The following is a 21,592-nucleotide window of genomic DNA, read 5'->3' as shown; positions in this document are numbered from 1 at the left end:
GCCTCTGTGTTCCTTTGTCCCTCACTGGACTGATTTGAATCTTGCTGATTCACTAGAGGAAGTGGAATGTTCCAGCAATGATCAGACATTGAAAGGAACTGGCCTTGCTGCTTTGTGTCTGGTTCTCCTTGGCTTTCCTCTCAGCAGTGCGTCCTCCTATATTCTCAGTGGTTGCCTCTTCTCTGTCCCGTTTCCCGTCTTCATTCTCAGCACTCGTGGAGTGCAGACCCTGGGAGAACATGCTTTTCCCAGCTGCACCTCCTCTCCTCAGTGCTCCTCTTCAGCAGTAGATGCTTAAACCAGATTGTTTCCCTACGGGCTTCCCTGAGCAGCTCAGCCTTGGCAGAAACGTTTTCTTTACTGCATCCATCTCCAGCCATACTGAAGGCCATGACTGGCTGTGAGGCTCCTGCCATTCTGAAGTGGGTGGGGCTGGGAGGAGGTGGTGTTAACTCCTTGTCCCTTTCCCTTCCCTTCCCCCAAGAAAGCCAAGACCACCTTGCCAAAGGCCCTCTGCGTTTTTCCTTCACTTGCTGAAGATTTGGAATTTTTGTTTCTGGAGCGTGTGAGGATGTGCATTTTTTCTTTCTTTCTTTTCTTTCTTTTCTTTCTTTCTTTCTTTCTTTCTTTTGACAGAGTCTCGCTGTGTCACCCAGGCTGGAGTACAGTGACGCCCGGGTTCACGCCATTCTTCTGCCTCAGCCTCCCAAATAGCTGGGACTACAGGCGCCCACCACTGCGCCCGGCCAATTTTTTTATTTTTAGTAGAGACGGGGTTTCACCATGTTAGCCAGGATGGTCTCCATCTCCTGACCTCGTGAGCCACGGCGCCTGGCTGAATGTGGATTTTTAACACTGTTCATGGGCATTTCTCCTGGTAGTAGATTTTGCCAGCTCTTGTGCCTGGTCTGATTTGAATATTTTGTTATTCTCCCTGTGTCTTTTACCTGCCCAGTTCTCCTTCCTGCTTTTTCCCCCTCTTAGATTGAGTGGGTTTTAAAAATCTAGCTGTAATTTGTGGATTTGCTCTTTTTGCCATGTGCCTGAGAAGCACAAGGGTGGGATGTGAATGGGTGTGGGGAGCACTGGGTTCCTCCTGCTTCCTCCCTTCAGCCATCACTATCTGCTGCTTGTAATTCAGGTTTGGTGTTGGTCTGTCTTGCTGCACTGCAAAAAGTAACCCTTAAGAGACAGACAAGAGAAAAGTACTCATGGCCAGAGCTGTTGGGTTTGGGGGTGATTTTTTTTTTCTTCCCCTTGTTGGAGTAAAAGCTCTTCTCATGGGTACATGTCTGGTTCTCCAACTGTGGGGAAGTACCATTTTTGGACAAGTGCCACTGCAGGGCCCACAGAATGCCCAGAGAACTCAAACGCTGATACTTCAGGGGGCTAACGACCACTGTCACTTGATCTGGTATTTTAAAGGAGTACTGGGTGCTACTGATAGGAACGGAAGTGGTAGATTTATTAAATCCTCTAAATCTAATTGGTTTTTTTTTTTTTCCCTGTCATCTAAAAAGAATAAATTTGGCAAGTGGAGGGCAGGGTGTCAAAACTTGTAGATTTAAAATACCGCAGTTCAGCCGGGTGCATTGGCTCACACCTGTAATCCCAGCACTTAGGGAGGCCGAAGCAGGCGGATCACCTGAGGTCAGGAGTTCGAGAACAGCCTGGCCAACGTGGTGAAACCCCATCTCTACTAACAATAGAAAAATTAGCCAGGGATGGTGGCAGGCACTTGTCCCAGCTACTTGGGAGGCTGAGGCAGGAGAATTGCTTGAACCCGGCAGGCAGAGGTTGCAGTGAGCTGAGATTGCGCCATTGCACTCCCACCTGGGTGACAAGAGCAAAACTCTGTCTCAAAAAAAAAAAAAAAAAAAAAAATCACAGTCAAACCTGTGAGCTAGGCTGGGCACAGTGGCTCATGCCTGTAACCCCAGCACTTTGGGAGGCAGAGGTGGAAGGATTGCCTGAGGCCAACAGTTTGAGACCAGCCTGGACAACATAGTGAGACCTAGTCACTACAAAAAATAAAAAAAAAATTGCTGGGCATGGTGGTGTGTGCCTGTGGACCTACTTAGGCTGAGGCAGGAGGATTGTTTGAGCCCAGGAGTTTAAGACCGCAGTGAGCTATGATTGCACCCCTGCATTCCAGCCTGGGCAGTAGACCGAGACCCTGTGTCTAAAAAACAAAAGTGAAAAATGAAAAAATACACGTGAGCTGGTTTCTTACCCAGAAAAGGAAGCACAGAAGTTTTATTTATTTTTTTAAGGTTTTGTTTTTGTTTTGCCTTTCTGAAAAAATGTAAATGCATATTTGTTGGCAATGTTATTTTAAAGGAGTCTGATTCTGTTGACTTAAATTATTCCTTCTGCTACTACATTGAGACTAATTAAAATTGCTGATTTATCATTTAACTTTAGACAGTACTTTAGCCTTTACACAGATTTATTTTAAATAGAGATACCCAGGCCTCTGGGAAAAGGTGACAGTTCAATAATTGGAATAGCTTTTAGTATTACTGTTAGTAGAGTTGGGTGAATTTTTGGTAATATGGATTCTTAAAATTGCCTATAGAATTGCTTTTTCATAGAATTAAATCATATAGCTCCTGTATGAATTAGAAAAGATTCCTTTGGATTTAATTTTCTTAGTTTTGGTGACACATTTTGCACATTGTCTTTATAAATTTTTGTTTTCTTGAACTCAATGTAATGAAATAGGAAACATGAAATTGGTTTTAGTGTTGTCATTTTGATAGGCAGAATTGTTGAGAACAATACAGAGTCCCAGAAAAAAAAGCTTATTTAATGCTAAGTTATATCATTTACAGAAGTTTGAAAGACAAAGGCAACCTTGGGTCTAGCAGAAGATTTTTTCGTGAGTTGTTAAAGGATAATTACCAACAATCAAAAAAGGAAAATAGTGACTGTCATACAAATACAAGTGAACACATGGCATACTTTTAATGTATTTACTTTATTTATTTATTCATTCATTCATTTGAGACAGGATCTCACTCTGCTGCCCAGACTGGAGTGTAGTGTTGTTGTGATAATAGCTCACTGCAACCTCCACCTCCCAGGCTTAAGCGATCCTCCCACCCCGGCCTCCCAAGTAGCTAGGATTGCAGGTGTGCACCACCACCATGCCTGGCTGAATTTTTTTTTTTTTTTGAGATGGAGTCTCACTCTGTCACCTAGGCTAGCTGGAGTACAATGGTGCAATCTCGGCTTACTGCAACCTCCGCCTCCTAGGTTCAGGCGATTCTCCTGTCTCATCCTCCTGAGTAGCTGGGATTGTAAGTGTGCGCCACCACGCCCAGCAAATTTTGTGGTTTTAGTAGAGACGGGTTTTCACCATGTTGGCCAGGCTGGTCTCGAACTCCTGACCTCAAGTGAACTGCCTGCCTCAGACTCCCAAAGTGCTGGGATTACAGGTGTGAGCCACCACAACCGCCTTGATTTTTGGTGTGGTTTTTTTTTTTTTTTTTTGGTAGAAATGGGGTCTCATCATGCTGCCCAGGCTGGTTTTGAACTCCCAGGCTCAAGTGATCCACCGGCCTCAGCCTCCTAAAGTGCTGGGATTACAGGCATGAGCTACCGCGCCTGGCCCAGAGTTTTTATTTAGCTCAATTAATGAGGGAACCAGTAAGATGTTACAAACATTTCTAAGGAGAATTCATAAAATACATATAGACTAATAGGAATGCTAAAATCAATTTACAAATAGATAGAATATTGATCAGTATCCATAAGGAATAATCAGCAACGTTTCCACAGAACCCAGTGCTTAGTTCTGTGGACAGGAATCCCGTGCATCACCACCAGCATTCTACTACTTACAGAACTGTCAAATAGCTTAGAGACCATAAAAGATAGAGACGACCCAAAGAGCGGATTGGCTAGGACACCCAGTGATTCTTTTTTTTTTTTTTCCCATTTCAAAGCCTTTCCTGACAAAGTGTTGTAGAAGCTAACTAATCCCTTTCTCAGCCTCTTAGCCAGTAGGCTTCATCAGCCCAGCCAGCCATCAACCATGGTTGTAGGTGTGGCTCAGGAAGACAATTGTGCAGTCTTTTGTCGCTTTGGCCTAAATGTTTTATAAACATTGATTTTCTTATTGTTACCTCAGAGCAGGGCTCCCTGTGAGGTGGAGGAAATTGTGCCCTGAGAAAGTCGTACCTGGTCAGTTCTCTGCTTGCCTAGGGGCTTATCAATGGGGTTCTTCTGTCCAAAGAGGGAATTTTTTCTCTTAATTTTCATGAAGATATCAGACCAGTTACCTCCCTCCCCCCACCCCCCCTCCCCGCCGCCTCAAAGGATATGCTTTGTTTTTGTTAATCTTAGTTCTCAGGGCTATAAAAATGGGTTAGTTCCCTAACTTGAGTTTTTCCTTTTTTCAGGTTTTCTTACAGAGACTGGAAAAACCAGAGCCAGCACTATTTTTTCTACCGGAACTGAATCTTCCTTCCAAGTTACACAGATAAGAATTATGGTAATTCTCGTGATACCTTCTTTAAGCAATGTTACTACTTTTGTTTTGTTTTTAATTTTTGTGGGTACGTAGTGGGTATATATATTTGTGGGGTACGTGAGATGTTTTGATTCAGGCTTTCAAAGTGAAATAATCATACAGAGAATGAGGATGAGCTATCCATCCCCTCAGGCATTTAGTCTTTGTGTTATAAACAATCCAGTTACACTGTTTTAGTTATTTTTCCATGTACAATTAGGTATTATTGAATATTACCTTTTATTACATTTCAGAAGTCCACATCGTTGGTGTTTTGCTTTTTTTTTTTTAAATCAGACCTATGGCTGACCATGTCATTGGTTTTTCATTGAACGTTTACTGATTATTTATTCTGTGTCAGGCCTGTAGCAGAGGGCAGGGACACAAAGATGGATAGATGGTAAAGTCTTTGAAATGGTGAGAATATAAGGATGGAGAAAGTTAAGGAACATTTCCTGGGAAACAGCTTTTGTATTTTTTCAGGGCTTAACATATTTGAAATTTTGTTCATTGGTCTTGTTTTGCTTTAACCTGTTTGAATTTAACCATGCTGGAAACAAAACGGCCACAGAACTTTTGCCTCTTTGATAGACTTCGTCCTAATCTCTGTTTCCAGGTTCGACGTGGTGGCATTGGTGCCCAGTGTGGGTTGGTATTTGCCTATAACTCATCTTCTGATAAATTTTGTGCAGAAGAACACTTCAAAAGGTTTGAAAAATATGACAAATGGAAGCTTCAGGAGCTCAGGCAATTTGTAAAAAGCAGGTAAGAAGGTAAAAAATCTTTGTAGAACAAAGATCTACAGAACAAAAGTCTTTGTAGTTAATAAGAATGTATTCATGCTCATTAGTGAACTATGCTTTCTTGTCTTTATAGAAAAAGTGCCAGTAATCTATCTCAGTGTCCTTAAGCATTCATTGCTTTCTAGCAGCATATCTGAAGATGTGTATGTTAATTTGTTCGTAGCCTGTTACTCAGTCTCTTTTGTGACCAGAGGCACACATCTTCACAATGGCTGGGTAATGATCCATCTGTGCCTGAATTGTGGACAGCCTGCGATCTGTAGCCATTCCCCAACCCCCCTTCTCCCATTCCTGCTTTTCACAAACATGTTTATTAAGTACCTCCTATGTGCCAGGCCTGATGCTAGGTGCTAAAGATACTGTAATGAGGAAACTGGCATAGTTCTTGCTTTGTATAGCTTACTGTTTAGCTCAGAAGACAAGTAAGAAAACTTGCAGTATCAACAGTGCTATGAATGTTCTGTAGGGGAGAAAAGGCGCTGTGGGGACACAGGGCAGAGCAGCTCTCCTGATCAGAGATGTCTTTCTAGAGCAAGTGTTGTTACGCTGTTTATGAAGGATGAGTTGGAGTTGATCGGCCACTGGAAGGAGAATGTCCTAAGCAGAGAGGGCAGCTTCATGGGTCCAGAGGTGAAGCATGGCACATTGAAGGAAGGGGCAGGTCCCACGTTGCTGAGGGATAGTTGGAGGGAGGGTGATGAGAGAAGCAGCTGGAGAGCTGGGAAGGGGCAGGGCATTCAGGGCTTTGTCTCTGTTTCTCTGTCCTGAAAGCGTTGTGTGAGGGGGCATGTCGGGGGAATGTGTTGAGGCATTTCCGGAAAAGCGAGGGGTTCAACTGCGTGTTGTAGAAGCACTGCTCAGGATCATGTTGTGTGTAGTGAGGACTGGAAGGGAGCAAGTCTGGAGGCAGCTGGGCTGGGAGGAGGTTGTCACTTATTACCTAGGAAGCCAGAGATGTGGGTGACCCCTGCTAGAGCAGCAGCAGCGGCAGTGGAGAGATGTGGACCGAGAGACCACTTAGCAGGGGGAAGTGACAGGACCTGGTGATTGACTGAACGTAGAGCAGGAGAGGGAAAAAGCTTCAGCAGCGGTGAATCGTGGCTTTTGGCTTGAGCAGGTGGGAAAAACAGGTTTGTGGGGAAGATGATGAGCTCAGATTTTGTTCTGTTGAATTTGAAGTTCTAAGAAACCTTTGAGGTGTTCGGTAGCCAATTGGATAAACAGGTCAGGAGCCAGGAAGAGGAGTTTGTGCTGAAGGTACAGATGTGAGAGGCATTTAAACAAGAATTTAAAATGTAGAAATAGGCCAAGTGCGGTGGCTTATGCATGTAATGCCAGCATTTTGGTAGGCCAAGGTAGGTGGATTTTGAGCCCAGGGGATTGAGACCAGCCTGGGCAACATAGTGAGACCCCGTCTCTAAAAAAAACATAAAAATTAGCTAGGCATGGTATCGCGTGCCTGTAGTCCCTGTTACTTGGAAGGCTGAGGTGGGAGGATCCCTTGAGCCCTGGAGGTTGAGGCTGCAGTGAACTATCTTCACGCCACTGCACTCCTGCCTGGGTGACAGTGAGATCCTGCCTTAAAAATAGATAGATAGATAGATAGATAGATAGATAGATAGATAGATAGATAGATAGATAGATTGATTGATTAGATTGATTAGATAGATAGATAGATAGATAGATAGAATGTAGAAATGGAAGAGATCATTCTGCAAGAGTGTGTGAACTGGGAAGAGAAGAGAACTTAGGTCAACAAGAGACACACCAGGCTTTAAGGGGCAACAAGGAAAACTCAGCCAGACAAGCAGCAGGAAAGCCAGGGCCTCGTGAAGGAAAGCTGTGTCCTCATGAAGCCGAGGGAAAATAATGTTTGAGGGAATGGGCGGTGGTGTCAGATGTTACCCAGAAGTCAGAAGATAAAGTCTAAAAATGAATCTGTTGGATGTAGCCACTGGTGCCCCCTTGGAGAAGGTTACCTCCCTTATTGCTATTAGTGAGTTAAAATTCAAGGAGCTAAAACAAGAAAAAAAAAAAAAAAAAAACTCGAGCTGAAACCCTGAACTTGCTTACATTATTTCGTGGATAATGGATTGCTGGTGTTAATAGAAGTCTTTAAATACCATCCATTGCAGTGCCACTTGAGCTTCAGTGTGCATACCCATCAGCCAGGGAATTTGTGAAAATGCACATTCTGAGTTAGGAGCTCTGGATGGGGTCTGAGACTTAGATTTCTTTTTTTTTTTTTTTTTGAGACGGAGTCTCGCTGTGTCTCCCAGGCTGGAGTGCAGTGGCGTGATCTCGGCTCACTGCAAGCTCCGCCTCCCGGGTTCACGCCATTCTCCCGCCTCAGCCTCCCAAGTAGCTGAGACTACAGGCGCCCGCCACCACGCCCGGCTAGTTTTTTGTATTTTTAGTAGAGACGGGGTTTCACCATGTTAGCCAGGATGGTCTCGATCTCCTGACCTCGTGATCCACCCGCCTCGGCCTCCCAAAGTGCTGGGATTACAGGCTTGAGCCACCGCGCCCGGCCGAGACTTAGATTTCTAACAGGCTCTCAGGGGATTCTGATGCTACCTGTCTCTGGACCATACTTGAAATCGTAAGGATCCAGGATGAGTCGCTCTTCTTGCTGCAATTCCTTTAGCAGCATTCCTGACAAAGGCTCGATCAAACTGTCTACAATACTGTTGATGGAAAACTCACCACGTATCAGGCACTTCAGGAACCAGAAGTTGTTCAGTTGAAATGCACATTTGTAATGTCTCTTCCGTGGCCTTCATTTCAGCCCTCTAATGGATTCGAACAAGTGTCCTTCACTCCTGAAATCTCCGTTCCATTACATGTGGATGCCTTTGTAAACACTGCTTTTCTTTTTAAATAATAGCTAGAGATGACACTGGGTTTTAAGCAGCCATGTCCTACTCTCGGGACAAAGTAAAATAGGTCATTTCCCCTAAACCTGCTGTTAAACAAGGTCTACTATGTGCCAGGCCTGATGCTAGGTGCTAAAGATACTGTAATGAGGAAATTTGCATAGTTCTTACACAGGATGATTTTTTTTTAACCTAAATACAGGCCTATTCGCCCCTCTCTTAATGATTTTAGCTCCTAGTTCCAGCCTGAATGACTCTTAAATCCTGATTTTGTTGGCCTACGTATTCACCAGTCCCTCTCCAGTTTGGAAATCAAAATGTTAATGTGCATGCATTTTCTTTTTGCCTTTTTTTTGGTCATATCCCCTTGGTTAGGCGTTGGTCAGTCAGCGTGCTCCAGGGTCAGCAGTTGGTGCTGTGCATACGTAAGAGGACTAGTGTTCAGCTCTCTCGCATCTTGCCTACTGTGTAGTGCAGCGTAGGGGACAAGACTGCGTCTCTCTGTTCTCTGGCACCCTGTCAGCCTTCTGCATCTCAGAGATTTCCTTGACAACTTGCAAAGAGTAGGTTAAAAAATCTTCAAGCTTATGATATTGATGAACTCATTAATATGGTTTTGGGTTAAGAGAATACCATTTCCCATTAGGGTTAACTGTATCATGAAAGGTTTATGCCAAGAAAGACTTACATTAAGAAGGGACATTCTGCCGGGCACGGTGGCTCACACCTGTAATCCTAGCACTTTGGAAGGCCGAGGCGGGTGGATCATTTGAGGTCAGGACTTGAGGTCAGAAACCAGCCTGGCCAAGATGGTGAAACCCCATCTCTACTGAAAATACAAAAAAATTAGCTGGGTGTGGTGGCGGGCGCCTGTAATCCCAGCTACTTGTGAAGCTGAGGCAGGAGAATCTTTTGAACCTGGGAGGTGGAGGTTGCAGTGAGCCAAGATTGTGCCACTGCACTCCAGCCTGGGTGACAGAGCGAGACGCCATCTCAAAAAGAAAAAAAAAAAGAAGGGACATTTTTTCTCTCTGTTACCGAACCTACTCTGGATTGTCTTCTTGCCATAATTCCCTCTTTTTGGTAGTTTTACCCACATAGAATACTGGTGTGTCACCAGCTTGGTGGCTATATCACAGACTGAATAGTGGAAAGTTTTAGGAATGTTACTTGAAAAAAACTGTTCTTTTTCTCCTTCTTATTTATTTATATATTTATTATTATTATTATTTTTTTTTTTTTTGAGGCAGAGTTTCGCTCTTGTTATCCAGGCTGGAGTGCAGTGGTGCGATCTTGGCTCACCGCAACCTCCGCCTCCTGGGTTCAAGTGATTCCCCTGCCTCAGCCTCCCGAGTGGCTGGGATTACAAGTGTGCGCCACCACGCCTGGCTAATTTTGTATTTTTAGTAGAGACGGGGTTTCTTCATGTTGGTCAGGCTGGTCTCGAATTCCTGACTTCAGGTGATCTGCCTGCCTAGGCCTCCCAAAGTACTGGGGTTACAAGTGTGAGCCACCATGCCCGGCCTTATTCATATATTTTTTTGAGATGGAGTCTTGCTCTGTCACCCAGGCTGGAGTGCAATGGCATGATCTCAGCTCACTGAAACCTCCGCCTCCTGGGTTCAAGTGATTCCCCTGCCTCAGCCTCCCAAGTAGCTGAGATTACAGGTGTGTACCACCATGCCTAGCTAGTTTTTTGTGTTTTTAGTAGAGACGGGTTCACCGTGTTTACCAGGCTGGTCTCAAAACTCCTGACCTCAAGTGATCCACTCGCCTCAACTTCCTAAAGTGCTTACAGGTGTGAGCCATCGTGCCCGGCACTTCTTAGTTACTTAATTCCTGAAAAAGGAATAGCATTTAAGTATTCAGCTTTTAAATAGAAGTGGCATATAGTTGTATCTCTTCAGCCTTAAGGCTAGAATGTTTTTCTGAAAGGACTTCTTAAGAAACAGACAAGAATACTGAGGCCTACGAAGGCTGGGGTTTTTCTTTTTTTTAGCTCCAGGATCTGAAAGCCTTCAAACTTTTACCCATCAGCCATTGCAAGTGGCCCAGACCTTTATATGGTCGTAAACATGTTAGCCAGACCTCGGGAAAGAAAACCAAGCCTGCCTCTTTTCTGGCACCTTCCAGAAGCACATGCCAGCTGTTGCATCGTGCGTTATTCCTGAGTGTCTCATCCAAGAGGCCCGACTTCCTCTCGCATTCTTCAGATGAGCCAGTTATTTGGAGAAGCAGACTTTCTCCTTAGTTCCCAGATTATATTTGGGACTGATGTAGTTCCCAGTTCATAGAGAAGGAGACTGAGCAATGGAAAGGCAATACTACCAACTGTCTCATGTGTTCACAGGGTACCAGGTACCATACTCAGCTCTCGGTTGTTCACTGACGGGCTACAGATACAAGTTACGTGCCACTTAGATGATACCTTATTTGTTAGACCCTTGAGAAATTTCAGAATAAGAAAAATTTTGTGAATACTCTTGTCTTTACAGGATTGGTTGCTCTTCTGATGACCTTGGAGAGGATGATCCTATTGGCTGGTTTGAACTGGAAGAAGAATGGGATGAAGCAGATGTCAAGCTGCAACAGTGCAGAGTTGCCAAAGTAAGCATTAGTGAGTTGTTTGCCCACTCCCCTGCTTTTATTCTGTGTTTTTTGAGTGGTGATTGTGTATCAGCCCTGTGCCAATGCTGGAACCCCAGAGGCAAATCTACCTTCAGGGAGTTCATACTCTATTGGAGAGACAGATGTGTAAGACAGTGCGCTGCCAGCTATGATAAAGGGAGAAACAGAGGGCTGTTGGCACCCAGGGGAAAAATATTTAACTCGAAAGCTTCTCAGGAAAGGTGGTGTGATGCCAAATGTTGGCGACTGATTAAGTTGTCATCTTTAGCCAGGCTACAACGTGTGGAGGAGGGCATCTTGGGCTGAGAGAATAGTGAGAACACAGACATCAACTTAAGAGAGATGTGTTGCTGTAGAAAAGACCAGTCATTATTTGGCTACTTAATTTTTTTCTAAACCTTGGATGTAAATCTCAGGCTTGAATAAGAGAATTAGGAACTCTCTTAAGGGCACGTAATAGTAGGTGCTTGGTAAATATTTATGCAGTTGAGTAGTGTGTTCTGAAAGGCCCTTAACAACGAGCTCTCACTGTAAGAAGCAGGTAGTTTGCATGAAAGTTGGGTTTGGAAAATGGCCGTAGATTTGAGTGGACAGGACTGTTTTCCTGGGTTTCTAGCAGAGGGGTTGCATGCATCATTGGGGGCTTTGAGGTGGAGGGCATTGATTGTCATCGTCATATATCTGATTTCTGTTTCAAAATGACTGCCACAGAGCAAAACTACTTTTATTCATCCTCTCTTCCTATTTTTGCCTCTAAGAGGGAGTAATGATGCAATTTTCTTTACTGTAATCTACCCAAACGTGACTTTATTCAACATTTGTATTGTCTTTTTTTTCTGCATACTGTAAATGCTGGACTTAAGATTTTGTGTCCTTAGTGCTGAGCGTAGTGTTTCCTAATAAATTAGAAAAATCATAGGAAGACCTTCCCGTAAAGGCCTTTTCCCCTCTTCATCAGTATTCAGGAATTCTGAGTTCTTCTTTTGAAATCTCTCTTTTCCCGTCCAGTATCTGATGGTGAAGTTCCTCTGCACCCGTCAGGAGTCAGCAGAGCGCTTGGGAGTGCAAGGCTTGAGCATCAGTGGGTACCTCCGGCCTGCAAGAGCAGAAGCAGAACAGAGTGTTACCTGTGCGCACTGCAGAAAGGACACAGAGGAGAGTGTGTGTGGGGCCACGCTGCTCCTCAGGACCCTTCAGTTTACCCAGCAGCTCGCCCATGACCTGGTAGGGCTTCCTCAGTGTTAGACTGCATTCCTTTAGGAAAAGTGAATGACAGTATTCAGAGAAATGAACACCAACTGATAAAACCTGGCCCTGCGGAAGCCAATAGGACAGACATTGTACTGCTGCAGGGACATTAAAAGCTGAGGAAAGTGAGCTGTTGGCACTCATGGCATGAGTCAGTGAAGTGGCCTGTGGCCATCAGTGTGGCTTCTCCCGGAGTAGACCTACAGACACATCTTCAAGAGCCCTGGCAGTGGCTGCCATGGGGAAACAAACAGAACAAGTTCATGGGATTTGCATCTTCTTTAAGTCCTAGAAGAATTACAACTGAAGTCTAGGTGAATTCTCATTATTTACTGAAAATACGAAAATAATGGCAGGATTTCGAATCAAAAATGATTTTTCGATTTCTGACTTTTTTTGATACTGACTCTTTTTTTTTTTTTTTTTTTTTGAGACGGAGTCTCGCTCTGTCGCCCAGGCTGGAGTGCAAGCTCCGCCTCCTGGGTTTACGCCATTCTCCTGCCTCAGCCTCCTGAGTAGCTGGGACTACAGGCGCCCGCCACCGCGCCCGGCTAATTTTTTGTATTTTTTTAGTAGAGACGGGGTTTCACCGTGGTCTCGATCTCCTGACCTTGTGATCCGCCCGCCTCGGCCTCCCAAAGTGCTGGGATTACAGGCGTGAGCCACCGCGCCCGGCCAGATACTGACTCTTACAGTCAGTAATATAACACAGTGACAACTCACTCAAAGGAAGATTCTTAAAGCCATCACCATAGCCTCGGGAGTTCAGTGGAGGGGGCCCTCGCATGTGTAGTGTACAGCAGTGTCCGCTCTTGAGCCCCATTCTGCTTCAGGGCACGTTCAGAGGCTGGTGACTCAGTTCATATAAGGTTTGTTTGGTCTTTGTTATTCAGACCTCCTATGTCAGTAGAAAAGAGCAAATGAGAAGGAGATGCCTGGAAATAACAGACATGCTTACCGAAGGGTTGATAGCTTTCAGCCCACACGTGTGGAGGGCATCAGTATATTGTCGTACAGTCCTGGACAGTAATCATCCAGGAAATACTGGCTTATGTGCTGGGTTAGGAAGTCAGGAGTGTTCATGGATACATGTGACGTGTGTGTCTGCGGGGGGGTGGTTGTGTATATATATACACTTACATACGTACATATAACGCACACATATATTTTAGAAAGTTTCAAACCAAAAATAGTTGTTGGCAAACCTTTTCATAGTAAAGAGTAAGCATCAGCAATATGAAAGTCTCACTCATGTACAGCCACCTCATCCCTTTACAACGAGAAGTAAATGAGGCATTACAGTATTTCTCTAAATGCATTTTTCAATTTTATTTATTCTGATCTTTATTTTTAGGTGCAGCAGAAGGAAAGTGGCTTAAAATACAAATCTTTTCTGGACTTCACGGGTCTTGATTTGCAGATCTTCTGGAATTTTTACAGTAAATTAAAGCAAAAGTAGGTCAGAATTTGTTATAAGGTGATAATCACGTAAACTGAAAACACTGAGTTTTACTATTCTAAGTGGATGATTTTTTTTTCCTAATTTTTTTTACTTCCTGCCAGTGCTTATGGTTCGATTTAAAAGATATGGTTATTATTGAAAATAACACCTCAGATTTCTATAAAATATTTAGGCAATAGTAAGCAGGTCGAGTATTACAGTACTGTCCTCATTTTACAGATGAAAAAGTAGGATCAGAAATGAACTTCCTGGCCGGGCTCGGTAGCTCACGCCTATAATCCTAGCACTTTGGGAGGCTGAGGTGGGTGGATCACAAGGTCAGGAGTTCAACACCAGCCTGGCCAATATGCTGAAACCCCATCTCTACTAAAAATACAAAAATTAGCTGGGCGTGGTGGTGGGCACCTGTAGTCCCAGCTACTTGGGAGGCTGAGGCAGAAGAATCACTTGAACCTGGGAGGCTGAGTTACGGTGAGCTGAGATCGCCACTGCACAATCTCAGCCTGGGAGACAGAGCAAGACTCGGTCTCAAAAAAAAAGAAATGAACTTCCTTCCCCACAGTGGGCAGAGTCAGATGGGATCTGTTTCCAGATGTCTAGTAGTGTTCTTTCTGGTCCACCCTTCTTCCTCTCAGTTGGCATTATTTTCACCGAGCCTGACGCCCAGAGGAAAGTCCTTTGTACAGCTATATGGCTTTGGAGAGTAAATGCAACTTGCCCTTTTGCTCTCTGATGTTTTTTGTCTTTCTGTAGCCCGAGGGAAGAATGCATCTCTGCCCAAACCCTGCTCCTGCAGCTCCTCCAGAGCTGCTTCTCTGTACTGCAGGGAGATGTACTGGCTGCTTCTGAGGAGGAGAAACCTCCAATCCAGAGCCCTAAAGGAGTGGAGGCTGCCAAGGAGCTCTACACACACTTGTGTGATGGTAGGGATTTGGGTTTTTTCTTTAATGCAACCCTGTGTGGGTAGCCTGGAGGGCCTCTTGCGATAGAGAAGAGGGGTGTCCTATGATGATGCGAGCCAGAAAGTGATTGCTACTGTGGGAATCCCCCACAGAGGGATTGTTGCTGTGGGAATCCCCCAGAAAGGGATTGCTGCTGTGGGAAACGAGTGTTTCCTCTGATGCTGAGTTACTAGTTTGAGTTCAGGATTTATTCCTTCCTCAACTGACTTCTCTTCCTCCTGGTTTCAGATCTATAGCTGTGTTATGTTGAGAGTCATTCCTGTCGTACTATTGAGCCTTAACTTTAACTAAGTCACTGAGATGAGACTGATAGATTGAGGGGGAGTGAAACACATGGCCATCTGAAGTTACACTTAAGGCTTTGCCAAGTTGTGTCTTAAAAGGCCAGGGAAGTAATGACATAGAAACTGATACATATGGTCTTTGTTTTAGTTAAATGTAAGCAAATAAAAAGCAATTTTTTGTACCACCTGGCCTGTACAGAAATACTTCTTCACTCTGGTATTCAGTACAAAATGGAGAGTAGTGAATTTATAGGCTAGTTATAGCAGATGTATAAGCAAATAGATGGAATATATGAAAGCTGATGCCATTGTTCATTTTATCAGTGGTAGACAGGGTGGATGGAGACTCTGTGCCCATGGAGATACTAAAACAAGAAGTCAGGAATACCCTTCTCAATGGGGCTGCCATCTTCTTTCCTAATCGACAGACCCGGCGGAACCATCTCTTCACCATGATGGTAATTATTACTAAAAGTCTGGATTCAATTTCTGAAGTCTGTGAGGATGAAATTTGCTAGGCTTTGTTATCTCTGAATATATTGTCTGTTGCAACGTCCCAGATGTTTGTTAATATTCTATGCAGAGCTTTGTGTGGGACAGATATCTAAGGACATGGCACTCAGAGTGGGATGACACATATTCCCAATCTGTGTTTCATGATCTGATGTCTCACAAAGTTGACAGTGTAGTCTCCTTCATCTTTGTGACTTGCCTACAACCATCCTTTCTTTTCAACATTTTAACTTTGTATTATAGGCAAATTCAAAACAAATACCAAAGCCAACTAAATAGCATAGTGAATACCCCTGTCCCCCAAATGTACCTGTCACCTAGCTTCAACAGTCATAAACTCTCGCTAATCTTGTTTTATCTACAGTTTTATCTTGTTTTATCTCACCCCCGCTTTCCTCCTTTCCCCACTGGCCATTATTATTTCAAAGTAACTTCCTGACATTTTATTCATAAATACTTCAGTATGTATCTGTAAAACTAGTACCACCAAGTTTTTTTGTGTGTTTGTTTTTTTAGATAGGTTCTTGTTCTGTTGGTCAGGCTGGAGTGCGGTGGTGCAATCGCAGCTTACTGTGTTCTCTACCTCTAGGACTCAAGCAGTCCTCCCACCTTAGCCTCCCAAGTAGTTGGGACTACCGGTGCATGCCACAACGCCTGGCTAATTTTAGTATTTTTTGTAGAGATGGGTTTTACCATATTGCCCAGGCTGGTCTTGAAGCCCAAGGCTCAAGCGATCCACCCACCTCAGCCTCCCAAAGTGCTGGGATTACAGGCGTGAGCCACTCGCCTGGCCGGTATCACCAAGTATTATTCCTCAAATGGTTCTTGTCACTCTCCTAGACCACTTCTTCGTGTTCCTCAGACATTAGTACTCAAAGTGAAAAATACCTTTAGTATCTATAAGCTCTGTATTACCAAATGGAATATCCTATACAAAGATCCAGGGTTTTAATTCTGTAGAAAGTATTTGTATATGAAAATAAGTATGATGCATGAAAAAAATGTAAAACAAAACAAACATTTTTCTCTCTAGGCCATATCAAAAACACCTAGGTAGGGGAACTTCAGAGGTTCCTGTGTTACAATGATGGTAAAACGTAGGGAAATGTAAGTATACCAAGGGAGTAAAATAGAGAAATGCGTACGAGAAAGCAAAATTACAGGAACCCCAATGAAATATAATTTTACCAGTCCAACAACATATAAACAAAATTATGGCCAAGTTGGATTTATGCTGGAAATACAGTGATGGTTCAGCAGTAGAAAATCTATAAATGAAATCAGAGAGGGGAAAAAAAAACATATCACTAAATGCAGAAAAAAATTTTTTTTTTTTTTTTGAGATGGAGTCTTACTCTGTCGCCCAGGCTGGAGTGCAGTGGCGTGATCTCAGCTCACTGCAGGCTCCGCCCTCCAAGTTCAAGCAATTCTCCTGCCTCAGCCTCCCAAGTAGCTGGGATTACAGGCACCTGCCACCGCGCCCAGCTAATTTTTCGTATTTTTAGTAGAGACGGGGTTTCACCATCTTGGCCAGACTGGTCTTGAACTCCTGACCTTGTGATCCGCCTGCCTCGGCCTCCCAAAGTGCTGGGATTACAGGCATGAGCCACCGTGCCCGGCCCAAACATTTTTTAGTAAGATTAAATTCTGATGATTAAAACAGTGAAACAATATGGTTTCATTAGCAAACTCAAAATAGAAGGAGACTCCTTTAATCTGGTAGAGGGCATGTATCCAAAACCTACAATAAGCAGTGTATTTGATGGTGGATCACTAGAAGCATTCCTTTCAAAATGCGGAATAAGACAAGGATGCTCACTCTCATTGCTTCTCTTTGAGGGCCTAGCTAGTGCTATAGGACAAGGGAAAGAAGTGTTAATAGAAAGAATAAAATATTTATTTGTTTTGATATGATTATAGATTACTTTTTGTCTGTGTAGTCAAACAACTAATATTTAAAAGAATTTTACAAAGGAAACTAGATATAGCATTTTAAAAAGGCATTTCTAATGCGGCAACCAGTGAGCAAACATAAGAAAAGTGGTCTGTGGGATGCACAAAGGCCTATAGAAATAAGGGACGGAAGCCGGGCATGGTGGCACACGCCTGTAGTCCTAGCGGCTAGGGAGGTTGAAGCAGGAGAATTGCTTGAACCCAGGAGGTGGAGGTTGTGGTGAGCTGAGATCACACCACTGCACTTCAGCCTGGGCAACAGAGTGAGATTCCGTCTCAAAAAAAAAAAAAAAAAGCAAAGAAATAAGGGAACGAACAAAAGAAGCATAAAATGTGGTTGCTGATGGCAAAGGGCTGCAGTCTAACTGGGGACACCTGCCACAAGGAAAAACTGATTCCATATGCAAGAGGAGAATCATGTTGAGGCTAAGTGATTGAGGAAGGTTTCAGAGAAGAAAGAGTGTATTTGTTTGTGTAATTCCAGCTGTATATAAAATTTACATACCAGCTTGAGGAATCACTTCTCACATTGTGAGTTGCATAACCTTTGACAGCATCAGCTGACCTGACCCACTGGACTGTGGGTGGGTCTCTATCCTACTTGTTTGGTGCGAGAATTTACCAGGTAGCTGAGCAAATGAGTAATTTCCTAGCATTTGTCCTACGCAGAAAATAGAAACAGGACATACGACTTTTTGAATGACATTAGTGTCTTCTTATGCTGAGAAGTTAAATAGCACTGCCAACCTTTTATATAGTGCTAAGCAATTCTCTTTCCATCAGGCACTTCCTCAATATCTTCTGATACCATACCCTTAAGAGATGTGATTGCTCTTGGGATGGCATGTCCAATGGCAAAAAGTATCTATCAGCCAGGCGTGGTGGCTCATGCCTGTAATCCCAGCACTTTGGGAGGCAGAGGTGGGTGGATCACCTGAGGTCAGGAGTTCGAGACCAGCCTGGCCCACATAGCGAAACCCCATCTCTACTGAAAATACAAAAATTAGCCAGGCGTGGTAGTGGGCTCCTGTAATCCTAGATGCTTGGGAGGCTGAGGCAGGAGAATTGCTTGAAGCCGGAAGGCAGAAGTTGCAGTGAGCTGAGATCATGCCACTGCACTCCAGCCTGGGCAACAAGAGTGAAATTCTGTCTCCAAAAAAAAAAAAAAGTATATTTCTTTTTGAGGTCGTTTCCCTAAGCAGGAATCTTGAACCTCCTGTTGACTTTGGCAGTGAACCAAGTGCACCTACCACCTTGTGTTTAGATGGTTGGTTCTCTCCATCTTAGCACTTGAGCAGGTTTTAGTGGGGTGCCGTGAGGCAGTTGGCTGGCCTGGCATTCCTCATACTTGGGAACAGTGGGGTGGTGATGTTTCATTGCTGCTCTAGGTCTCTGGAATATCATGGACTAGATTTTCTGAATGTACACTTTCTGGTTTTCTAGAAGAATGTCACCGAGCAGGAGCACAAGCAGTCCCTGCAGCTCACTTTCCGTTCACTGTGCACGTATTTTAGGTAAGTTGGTCTTTCTTTTTAATTGTCAGATAACTCAAATCTTTGCAAAGTTGTTTTCTTGAGCTCGCCCTTTTATGTACCTTCGGAGTAGTACTTCCTTCCACCCAGTTAGAAAGCCGAGTTTCTGTGGGCGACCCAAATAGTAGTAAACTAATAATCTTGTTGACAGCCCAATCCAGTTCCCATCCGTTTTAAGACAGTTTCAAATTGAGCCCATTGAGGGTCTTTTTGAACACTTCAGTTTCTGAGTGATGTTTAACAACAAAAACTGAAGCCAAAGGAATGTAGGGTCCTGTATTCGTGTCTACGTTAAAACCAGCTACAGACGCCCAGAGTGATAGTTTGCAGAAGGAAGCGTGCTGGGAGGGGAGGGCTTCGAGATTTTTGCCTGTTGCAGTTACCGGTATGAAGCTTCGTGACTAGAGGTAGGCTTTACTACCTGTAGGCTTCATTACTAGAGGTATCGACTCTTTTTTTTTTTTTTTTTTGAGACGGAGTCTCGCTCTGTCACCCAGGCTGGAGTGCAGTGGCCGGATCTCAGCTCACTGCAAGCTCCGCCTCCTGGGTTCACGCCATTCTCCTGCCTCAGCCTCCCCAGTAGCTGGGACTACAGGCGCCGCCACCTCGCCCGGCTAGTTTTTTGTATTTTTTAGTAGAGACGGGGTTTCACCGTGTTAGCCAGGATGGTCCCGATCTCCTGACCTCGTGATCCGCCCGTCTCGGCCTCCCAAAGTGCTGGGATTATAGGCGTGAGCCACTGCGCCCGGCCGAGGTATCGACTCTTGAAGGAGGAAGGGAACTAGTATCCTGAGCGACTGCCTGCAAGTCAGACTATACCTGGTATGGATGCCAGACTTAGAGGACTGTCTGTTTAAATGTGCTCGGAATCAAGTGGCAAGGATGCTGAAAGGGCCTGGGGCTGTCCTGTGAAAATATATGAAGACACAAGGAACATTTAGCCAGGACTTTCAAGCTAGCACTCGTGAGATGAGCTGTATTTCATATTGGTGGCCAAGGTGATTTATTCATCAGCCTTCTGCCTCAGGATCTCTTCCAGGACTGGAGGGTTTGTGAGTCTGTGCTAATGGAAGCACATGTGGACGGACAGCGGCACAGCCCCAGCTGGGTCCGCGGCCTGTATTCCCGACCCAAACTCCTCCCGTCCCATGGAACTGACACTGAAACCTTTCTGCGCTCTGTTTTGGAAACTTTTAAGACAGCATAAAAATCTTTCTCCTGAAGCCAGGTGTCAGGACTAATTTGTATCCTTTCAGTGACAAGGATCCAGGCGGCCTCCTGCTTTTACCTGAGAAGAACGACCTGGCCAAGATGAACATCAGTGAAGTCCTGGCGGTCATGGACACTCTCCTGTCTGTTGCTGCTCGAGAGGTATCCGATGGCTGTCTCGCTATTTTCTTTCTCATGCTTGTGGGGGCATGTGATGTGGCAGTCTCTCGTGTCCCCCTTTGCCTCTTTGTAGTATGAATGTACATTGTTGTGGTTTTTTCTGTTGGTGTTGTTTTGAGATAGGGTCTTGCTCTGTCACCCAGGCTGGGTGCCATGGCACAATCACAGCTCACTGCAGCTTCCACTTCCCAGGCCAAGCGATCCTCCCACCTCAGTCTCCCAAGTAGCTGGGACCACAGGCACACGCCACCATGCCTAGCTAATTTTTAAATTATTTGTAGAGACGAGGTCTCTCTATGTTGCCCAGGCTGGTCTTGGACTCCTGGGATCAAGAAATCCTCCCACTTTGGCCTCCCAAAGTGCTGAGATTACAGGTGTGAGCCACTGTGCCTGGCATGAATGTACTTTGTTACTTGACCCTTACAAATGATCACAAAGGTTTCCCAGCCAGCCCTTGCAAATGAGTGAGGCATGTTACGGTTCTTGGTAGTCAGCAAACAATAAAAACACAGAAGTGCTCGATAATGCTTACTGTGGAAAAAGAGGAATGGGTTTGTATCAAGTCCCTTTGTAGTGGTTGTCAGTGAGCCCAGCACATAGTTATGTGTTAGTGGTGTGAATTTTCAGGAAGACTACTTGGACTTTAAAGAAATTCAGGGCCAGTCACAGTGTCTCACGCCTGTAACCCCAGCACTTTGGGAGGGCAAGGCGGGCTGATCACCTGAAGTTGGGAGTTCAAGACCAGCCTGACCAACATGGAGAAATACAAAAATACAAAATTAGCTGGGCTAATTTAATTAATTACAAATTAGTTCCCTTTCTACTAAAAATATAAAATTAGCTGGGCGTCGTGGCTCATGCCTGTAATCCCAGCTACTCGGGAGGCTTAGGCAGGAGAACTGCTTGAACCCGGTAGATGGAGGTTGTGGTGAGCCTAGATCACACCATTGCACTCCAGCCTGGGCAACAAGAGCGAAACTCTGTCTCAAAAAAAGAAATTCAGATTTCTTAGCAATTTCGTGGACTAATCAAATCTGAAAGTATATTATCTTTTTTCTGTGTTAATGATTTTTTAAATGTGCCTTTTTTTAAAAAATATAAGGGATTTTCTTTCTTAAAATGTAGTTTATGCTCCAGAGGGATCAGTCACTTGGGGTATTTGACAGAAAAAAGATTTCTAGATCCCACCCTAAACTACTGATTCAAAAATCTCTAGGGATAGGGCGTAAGAACCTGCATTTTTCTAAGCACCCCGAGAGATTCTAAAGTGATAGCACCCCCGTACTAGGAGACCAAGAACTACCTCTTTGGGCTAAACATGGGAACCAGAGAGTTGGAGGAGAGTTTGTGGCGCACTAGCCCAAACCACATCCTTGAGGTGTCTAATGATGTGGACTTGAAGGTGGCTTTTCTTTTGTGGCTGATA

General features: G+C 44.3%; 1 protein-coding gene across 5 annotated transcripts in view; it reads left to right on the top strand.

Annotated features, from left to right (window-relative positions):
- The window catches only part of ZZEF1 (zinc finger ZZ-type and EF-hand domain containing 1), a 140,767-nt gene that overhangs the window by 41,117 nt on the left and 78,058 nt on the right, over positions 1 to 21,592 (top strand). For 3 of the 5 annotated variants that reach the window (XR_012425143.1, XM_074018266.1, XM_015437470.4), the window contains 9 exons: positions 4,407 to 4,498; positions 5,133 to 5,281; positions 10,691 to 10,802; positions 11,832 to 12,047; positions 13,426 to 13,526; positions 14,287 to 14,456; positions 15,104 to 15,237; positions 18,689 to 18,759; positions 20,034 to 20,148. Coding sequence is in view for 4 of the 5 variants with exons in the window: in XM_074018266.1 (XP_073874367.1) it covers positions 4,407 to 4,498; positions 5,133 to 5,281; positions 10,691 to 10,802; positions 11,832 to 12,047; positions 13,426 to 13,526; positions 14,287 to 14,456; positions 15,104 to 15,237; positions 18,689 to 18,759; positions 20,034 to 20,148 (1,160 nt within the window). In the remaining variant the exon portion in view is untranslated. The remainder of the gene's footprint in view (positions 1 to 4,406; positions 4,499 to 5,132; positions 5,282 to 10,690; positions 10,803 to 11,831; positions 12,048 to 13,425; positions 13,527 to 14,286; positions 14,457 to 15,103; positions 15,238 to 18,688; positions 18,760 to 20,033; positions 20,149 to 21,592) is intronic. The other 2 variants (XM_074018267.1, XM_005582549.5) reach the window with 1 other exon arrangement.

This window comes from Macaca fascicularis, chromosome 16 (assembly GCF_037993035.2).
Source record: "Macaca fascicularis isolate 582-1 chromosome 16, T2T-MFA8v1.1".
Classification (NCBI taxonomy): Eukaryota; Metazoa; Chordata; class Mammalia; order Primates; family Cercopithecidae; genus Macaca; species Macaca fascicularis.
The sequence above is the reverse complement of the archived record's forward strand: the minus strand, read 5'-3'. Positions and strand labels throughout refer to the sequence as shown.